This window comes from Lupinus angustifolius, chromosome LG17 (genome assembly GCF_001865875.1).
Source record: "Lupinus angustifolius cultivar Tanjil chromosome LG17, LupAngTanjil_v1.0, whole genome shotgun sequence".
Lineage (NCBI taxonomy): Eukaryota > Viridiplantae > Streptophyta > Magnoliopsida > Fabales > Fabaceae > Lupinus > Lupinus angustifolius.
The window spans coordinates 12,500,179-12,508,811 of NC_032025.1; the positions used below are offsets into that span (position 1 = coordinate 12,500,179).

The following is an 8,633-nucleotide window of genomic DNA, read 5'->3' on the forward strand; positions in this document are numbered from 1 at the left end:
ACTTATTATTGTATTATCAATCATCATTTTAATTATCATTTACTCTTAAATAAAATATAAATAAATGGTGTATGATACACCGACTATGTATAAATTTGTATATTGTCAAGTACATATATATCACACTCCCCTAACTAATATATTCCATAAAAAAATGTAACTAATGCTCCATTGCAGCTTAATACTATTTTAACAGTGCATCGCCATCTAGTACACTGGTCAACACAATTTATATTTGTGGGCCACTTTGCAACGTTTTTCTTTTCTCTTTACTAAACATCCACAATCCTTATTGAGCTAGGATTAATAATTTTATAATGTAATTAGTAATTTTCCAATGTATCTAACTAATATATTTAAGGATTGTTTTAATAAATGTGTGAAGGGTATTGTTTAAAAATAACACAGAAGAAAATTAAGCTCGGAAGACCAAGTTCAACACTTCTTGAAGTGAAAACAAAGTTCAACACTTCTTGAAGTGAAAACAAAGTTCAACACTTCTTGAAGTGAAAACATCATTTTAAAAGATAAGTTTTCATTTTTTTTCTTCTATTTCTTAAACAAAGCTAATGGTTGAATTTGAATGAAAACATTGCCTGCAAGATATGTTAATTAAGCAACAGGGACTGCAAAAATGAATGAATAAACAATTTTCTATGAAAGGGAAGTTTTGATAGATGGCAGGGAAGTTTTATTAAACTATAAGCATCAGGTTCACTTTAATGAATTTGTTGGTCAATTTTCTAATGGTGTCAATTGAACATCTTGGATAGCTACAAGCTTTGCTCTTCCACCATACTCTTCTGGGAGAACCTCTTCACCAACCTCTCTTATGAACTTCCTTCTTTCATCCTCATTGCTTACAATGACAATCTGCATTCACCATCCAAAGCCAGTGAAAATTAAAAGATTTGTTTGAGCCAGAAATTGGAAATAGACATGTTAAATTCATGCATAATGACCAAAAATGTGTTCGTCTAGTGGTGTAAGGCCCCACTAGATCCCTAGGTATCGTACTAGGCCAAGGTTAAAAGTTCGGTTACAGAGAGCAACACTTATTGGAAGGGGCAACCATGTATCCAAAAAGGATGGAAATTTAATCTTTCATCCATATGAGGGAGTTGTGAGTTTGACAACAAGAGAGAAGTACTAGAAAAGAAGATGCTCTAAAGCTTTTATTTACACACTCAAACAAAATAGCACCAGATTCCATAGTAAAATGTGTGCTATGCTGCAAATAAAAGTCATGATGTAATTTTCGTTTCAAATACTCTTCGAGTAAGAAGAACGAGCACGAATATTCTAACAGCTGACGTTAATTGTGATATCAATTTCTTTGATAAATTAACAACAAACTTAAATAGGAATGGAAGCAAACTAAAGAAACACAAGCAATTCTTTAGAACTAAACAAACAACGGTACTGCACAGCGAAAGATATTTTTTCATGGTTAATGATTCTGATAAGAACCTGAGTTTGCAAGTAAATCGATGGTTAAGTTTCTTTATTCTAGGAGAAATAAGAAAAAAACAAAGAAACATAACCAACCACATAGTAAAATACAAAGTACTAACTCTCATACATAATAATACGTACAACTGCATCGAGAATAATTGAGAAGTGAAATAGAAACACATGTAGGTTACTTTTTCTTGCCATGCTGTTGTATCCCAATGAGATATGAATTAAGAATAATGCACATTGACACTGACTTCTTGTTTAGTAGGATGAGATTCTTAAACCTAGTACACTCATGCTCCGTTTTGCCTGTTTTAATAACATACTATCTGGAAAGTGCATTATATCCCAATTTAAGTTGAGAACAGAAAAGTTACACCAATGGGTTAGATTTGCCTTGAGACCGAACTTGTCCTCGGTTCTCATTCAAAAGGAATACTGATACAACAACAATCAATCCTTAATCTCAATCAAAAGGAATATCGATATTGTAGGTTAATTTGTCTTTAGCCGATAAGAATAAATTACCAAAATCTTATCCAATGAGAATGAAGGAGGATAATTATAATAAATGCAATTCATATATGCCAAAGAATTAATACTGCTCACAAACATTAATTTTCAACTAAAGAAATTGACAAGTACCTTTTCTAGTGTTGCTTTCTCAAGAAAGCGAGAAACTAGTCTCCAAACACTCACAAAAAACCAAGGCATGTGTAACATATAGCACTTTGCTAAACGGTCAGGGTAGTAAGCCTGCAATTCAATCAAAAACAATTAAAAAGGTTTAAAATCTATACTTTCTTTGTTAAACAGTGATTGTGACAAACAATAATCAATCCTTTATCCCACTAGGTGGGATTGTCTACATAAACGCCATAATGCTCTCTCTATATAAGTATTTACATTGGTATTTTTATATGCATGAAAATTTCAAGGAATAGGAAAAGAAAGCCACCTGTAGAAATTGAAATCCAGTGATTAACGCACGTGCATCGATGTTTCTATATGAAATATTCTGCAGATCAATAACCCCAATCAACTTTTCATTTCCTATCTCCCTTCCATTGAAAGCACTGAAGATTAAAAAGGGTTAACAATTAATTTCGCAATTTCGTATGACAAAGAGGACGAAGTTAAAACACAAAAATAAAATTACTCTATGATAATAAAACCTATATGGCTTAGGAGAAATAAAATACAATTGAATTGCCCTGTTATCTTAGAAATGAAGATCAACATATTGTACTTAGTAAATACTAAATCGTAACAACAAAACAAGTATATACCTGCTAGTAGCATTTAGAGATGGCAAAACGGGCATTGCCCGCATTTTTTTGCGGACAAGGCATAGAAATTTTGCCTATTTGCTCGTTTCGCCCGGCCCGTTTTACCCACTAAGTTTGCGGGCATTTCCGTAGAAAATTTTAAATAAGTTACGATGTAATGTTTAATCCCTAAAAAATAATCTAATGTGATTTGTTAAACTTCATATAAAATATAAAAAAATTTGTTAATTTTTTATCTTCAACTACTTTATTTAATTTCATTTCATTTATTATATGAACTTTTTTTATTTTTTTAAATTATTTAACGATGCTTGCGGGCCGCCCGCAAGCCCGTTTTAAAACGGGCAGGGCATTGAATTTTGTCCATTAACCAATGCAGGCATGCCCGCGTCCGCTTAAATTTTTGCGGGCATTTGCGGGCGCGGGCTAAACGGGCCGGGCGGCCCGTTTTGCCATCTCTAGTAGCATTGGCTAAAAGCTATTGCCAGTTAGAACTCTCACCTAAGATTTTGCAACTATTTAATTGAATCATGAAATAGCATTGGCTAATGGGAAATGCAGAAAAAAATTTACTCTCTGATACAGTTTCTTATATTCTTCATGAGCGCAATTTCACATCTTCAATAATATCAAGAGAAAAGTCATATTGCTGGCTTTGAACTTTTGTCACTCTTGTTCTGTTTTAGGATTTTTTTAGCACTTAATGACACCTTATCCTTACCCCCGTTGCATTTTTCTCTCCTAAACAATACTTATTAATCCTTTGAACAATATCCTTTGTGGTCAGTTCCGTTAACATTTTGCTTTTAATGAAAATGCATGCAATGAGTACTAGCAGCAGCATATAATCACATAATTTAAAGGTCTTTCAACACCCCAAAAAGATTCATTTTAGTCATAAATATTCCAAGAGTCTGTCACAATTCATTTTTGTTAAACTATGAACAGAAAAAAAGTATGTGTTGTGGTATATGAAAACGTTAACAGAACAAACCACACTAAGAAAAGTGACGGTTCAAACTACAGATAGCATATTGGAATCAAATCAAATCACAAGTTTGGGAACTAAATTTAGCTTTTCTCGGGCTACTGAAAGTTGTCGATAAGGAATCACATGCTTTCATCCAAGGTAAATTAGCTCTCTTGGCAATAGGTAAAAGAAACTTAGTGGTAAAGTTAGAGAGTACCTCGCAATTGTCTTGTCCAGTAGATATACGACAAATTCTGAAACAACAAACAAAACAGAGAAGTCAGCTAGATAGTTGTCATGAGGGAATATGAATACAGAACTAAAGAATTTCAATTTGTCATAATATCATATGTTTGCTCATGTAGTTATTCTGTCTCATTAGATATAGGGAAATAAAAACGGAGAATTGAAAGGAGAAAAAAAAACTAGCATCATCTAAAATTACATATTCATAGTAGTTCCTTTTTTTACATTTCTAAAAATTCAAAATCCAATAAAATTGACTGATTTCCAGCCAAGTTTATAACACACACAGGTGACGCTGCATGGTTCATAGCAGTACCATGTTTATATCTTCGCACATGCCCACACACAAAAATTGTACCTTTAATTTACTATCATTTCACAATATGATGTACTTGAGTTGAAATTTTTTTCATATATCATATATGCTTGTTTAAGCATACATCAACTTTGTCTATACTCAACTCATCTATTTTCTGAGCATATGCCCAATGTACAGTATCTAATTCGTATAATCAACATTATCTTCTTTGTTTTTCATCAATTGGAAGTTATACACAATGGAACAATCGCATCGCACCTGGTCCAGATGGGATTTGAACCTTGGACCACCAAGATAGAGTACCCAATGATCAATCGTTGGGGACACCTCTTCAATAACCCAACAAATCAAACCTTAAAAAATGATTTTTTTTCATTTATATGCTGAACTGGTAAGGAAGAAATTTATATGCAAGAAGCTGTTCAATCTCTTTGCATATCCAATATATTATATGTAGGTACAAAGGTACACCCTTAATGTGCCCCATAGAAATTCTTTTTGCAACTAAATGTGCCCATGGAAGTATGCAAGTTTCTCACTCTTACTTAGCAGAGCATCTCATTTTAGTATACTTATTGCATATTATCTTGAATAATAGTACAAATGTTATACATCTGATACTGATGGGTATATAAATGAAAGAAAAATGATCATCACTTATGGAGTGATTTATGTGTTTAGATAAGACGTGTACCAACTCCAATAATTTAAGGGTGTGTTTTAATTAATAGAGAGTATTAAGAAAAACTTATCTTAAGAAATAAAAAAAATTGAAAGTAAAAGATAATTGGACTAGTTTCAATATTTAAAAACGATTGCCTAGTGCACAAGACTCAAACTTAGTAGGGTATAAAGATAATAGATATATGCAGTCTTATCATGTTTTCCATCAGGATCACCACTTGTCTAAAAAAAGTGTGCTGCTATATTAGTCTTCATCCACAGAAGTCTAATACAAGCTAGCTGGATATGCCCAGCCCCATATTATAATTTTAATAAATTATTTTCCCTAATTCTCCATATGACAACAATTAGAAACACAAGCCTCTTGTTACAGTAACCAAATAAATGTGTGTCTTTCGGCCTTGCATTCATAGAAGCCCATGAACAACACAGAATAAGATTCCTCTCTCCAGTATTGAGAATGTGAGGGGATAATTTTTTTTAAATTATTTATTTTAAAAATAAATTAAAATCTGAACTATTAAAAATTTATTTTTGTCACATATCATAATCTGAAGTATGTACTAGCCTCTTCTGTAATGGAGAGGAGCCAGACTCGAACAACACAAGGTACCCGTAGCAAAACCATCAAATTATTTAAATTACATATTGACTTGTTCCGGTCAGAAGAAGACAAAAACCCTGGTAAGAAAGTGACACTGGAAAGAACAAAAAGATAACTCTGAGGAAACCATTAAAATAATCTGGATTTAAATGGCTTTTCCGAATTCAATAATACTTCGTGCACATGAGCATAAAGAACATCACCTTACACACCTATGTGAGGTGGTAAATCAGAGTGTGAGTGTGTAAAAAATGAAATATTTACTATAATTAAAAAAAGAAATCTATGCAAATGTGAGTTAATAATGTAGTTTGATCCAAATAACTAAAGAAATATTCGAAGAAACTTATCCAAATGAACCCAATTGATCACATAAAGTTGAAAAACTTTTCTACAGAAATTCGCCTAATGGTCCCAACTAAGAGGACTTGCATTCTAAGAAGACAAAATAAATCAAGAAGGCATCTTTGGATAGGCAATACTAGTGGTGTAAGGCTTCCTTAGATCCTCAGAAAAACATGTTAATGATTTGATTCCTCAGAACGACACTTGTTGGGAAGGGAGGGGACAGTCACTCATCCCGAAAGAGATTAGTTCGGGATACCCTTGGTATTACCCTAAAAAAACTATCCAAAACCAAATAATTAAAGCTATTAACTTAAGAGAGTAAAGTATCTCCTCATAGCACCTTACATACACTTTTTGTCTAATGTGTGTCTTATTTTGTATTTTATAATATACTTCAAAATAAAAACTTCTAGAGAAGAGAAATAAAACACATGTGAGACAATGAATGAATTTGAGAAAATACTTCCTTTTCTTAACTTAAACACTTTCATGTAAGTGTAGCAATATAACAAAGTTTAAACAGGAAATTACTCTTGAATTGAATCTGATCATTGGCAGGAAAATGCTTTTTTGTTTGGACAATCATCACAGGGTATTTATCCTGAGACAAGCCCTGCAAAAAGATCTTTCTAGTTTCCAATTCATCTGCAACTTCAGATTCTATAATGAACCCATTAGGCACCATAGCAGCCCTCCATTTCCGCCACTGGACAAACATCTTTGCTGCTTTATCCGCCTCCATTGATCGAGCTATCAAGAACCTCATCAGTGTAGGGTCCTCATACCCCTGCAAATCGTAAATCATAACCCATGAAACAAAATAATTTTAATTATTAACAACAACAACCAAATTTTTATCCCACTAGCTAAGGTAACATCGAACGATGTCATAATGTTCTATTATTATAAATTGTGTTTATAATAAAAACATATCTTGTGCTACTGAATCTGTCACTATATAACATATTTTGTGTGCCACTGTAACTTGTAAATTTTATTTTTATTGAAGAATTAGAGGGAATGACACAAAGAAGTTGACACAAATAGTGATAATAATATCAATAATCAATACTAATAATAAATTAATAACAATAATAACAGTAAGTCTGGTCCTGAAATTGACACTATCAAGCATCAACCAATTCGATCCAGAGATTAAAAAATGCCAATTTGTTTCCCAATTTTATACACAGTCAATTTGGTCTTATAAGGTTCCCACAGAACAAATTGACTAATGATGTGTCATGTGTACCAAATTAACAATTTTTTTTTTACTACATCTCTTCACCCTTTCAACTAATCCATTTCGGGATCTATCACTATTCTCTCAACAATAGTTGCACTTTTGACTTTTTGGTCATCCTGAGATCTAGTACTAACCAACACATTGTTGGTATCTTACAAACCAAATTGATATCACAAAATCAAAATTCACCATTTACTCTAATACTAATAATAGAATTTAGAACACACAGCTAGTACATTACACAAGAAACAAGCAGATTGGTCACCTCAGCAGAAGAACCAAGCTTCTCAACAGAATTTCTCATCTGGGTCACTGCAAAATCTCTTCCTTCATCCATTTTGGGCCCCAACAAGAGAACAAAAATGGGATCGGATCAAAACTGAGAGCAAACTTCAGAAAACAGAACAATAAGGAGAAGAAAGATAGGATTTTGAAAGTGACCCAATATTCAGAAAGGTATAATGATGATGTTTATAAGTGGAGAAAGAGTGTGTGGCTGTTGTAGATGAAGAAGAGAATGAGCACGTGGATGGTGAGAGAAGCAAGAAGAACAGTTAGTTAACTTGACAAAGGTAACACGATTTAAAGCCAAATCTGATTGTTGGTTGGGAAGTTCTGACATTTTTTGGTTTGGGACAAAGATGGTGTACTTGTTGTCCCAATAAATTCGGTAATGGATAAGAAGAAATTATTTGATGATTTAGATGAATGGTTCATATACACATTTTATGAGAAAAAATGTATTATACATCAATGTATCATTCATCATATATTATCATCAAACTTATGTAACCCAATGTATATATTTAAAAATCTAAATTATAAAGGCCTAAGGATGAGTAATTTTTACTTCCCTAAATTACCATCAATCATCCAACTTCTCAAAAGCTATATGTAACTTCCTTATTAAAAAACATTTAATTAATTAATACAATTTTCATAATTAAAAACAATATGTAATCTTCCATATAACTTTCTTATTCTCTTTCCACCATTCTTACTTTTTCCACCCACAAAAAGAAAGCAATTGTGATTTATCCTCAACGATTCTAAATTTCAACCTATTCAGTGTTGTGAACTCTTCTGTCCTCATTAAACCCACATTTTCCAATGTAATCAATGACATCCAACACTAAGACGTGGGAATGTGTTTTGTCCATCCTCCAACCAAAGATAAAATGACACACTATAATTAAGGGTGAAAACATGTCAGACGCTTATTAGGGGTCTATTACTTGACTTACAACAGGTTAGGTCAAACCATATTTTTTCATGAACAGGTCAGGCTTAGGCTTTCTAAAAAGTCTATTTAGCTTAATAGACCAGACTTTAGGCCACCTAAAAGACTTATTAAATCTAATAGACTAGCCTATTTACTTATATTATATAAGAATGTTGAAATTATATTATTTTAATATAAGTAATATTATTATAAAAATGTATACAAAAATATAATTTAAATATTATAA

The 8,633-nt window shown here is 32.3% G+C and overlaps 1 protein-coding gene across 1 annotated transcript; it reads right to left on the reverse strand.

The window, feature by feature from the left end:
* Window positions 644–7,807, reverse strand: LOC109330577 (phosphatidylinositol transfer protein CSR1-like). The gene is made up of 7 exons (XM_019564812.1): window positions 7,581–7,807; window positions 7,430–7,528; window positions 6,450–6,705; window positions 3,935–3,971; window positions 2,417–2,534; window positions 2,104–2,214; window positions 644–873 (listed from the first exon to the last, which is right to left on the reverse strand). The coding sequence occupies exons 2-7, from the start codon at window positions 7,499–7,501 to the stop codon at window positions 736–738; spliced, it is 732 nt and encodes a 243-aa protein (XP_019420357.1). The 5' UTR covers window positions 7,502–7,528; window positions 7,581–7,807; the 3' UTR covers window positions 644–735.

Coding starts and splice junctions, on each gene's coding strand:
- LOC109330577 (XM_019564812.1), bottom strand. CDS start 7,501: ATGGATGAAGGAAGAGATTTTGCAGTGACCCAGATGAGAAATTCTGTT. Junction 6,706..7,429: donor AGCTTGGTTCTTCTGCTGAG/GTGACCAATCTG, acceptor TACGATTTGCAG/GGGTATGAGGACCCTACACT. Junction 2,215..2,416: donor CTGGATTTCAATTTCTACAG/GTGGCTTTCTTT, acceptor ATTGAATTGCAG/GCTTACTACCCTGACCGTTT.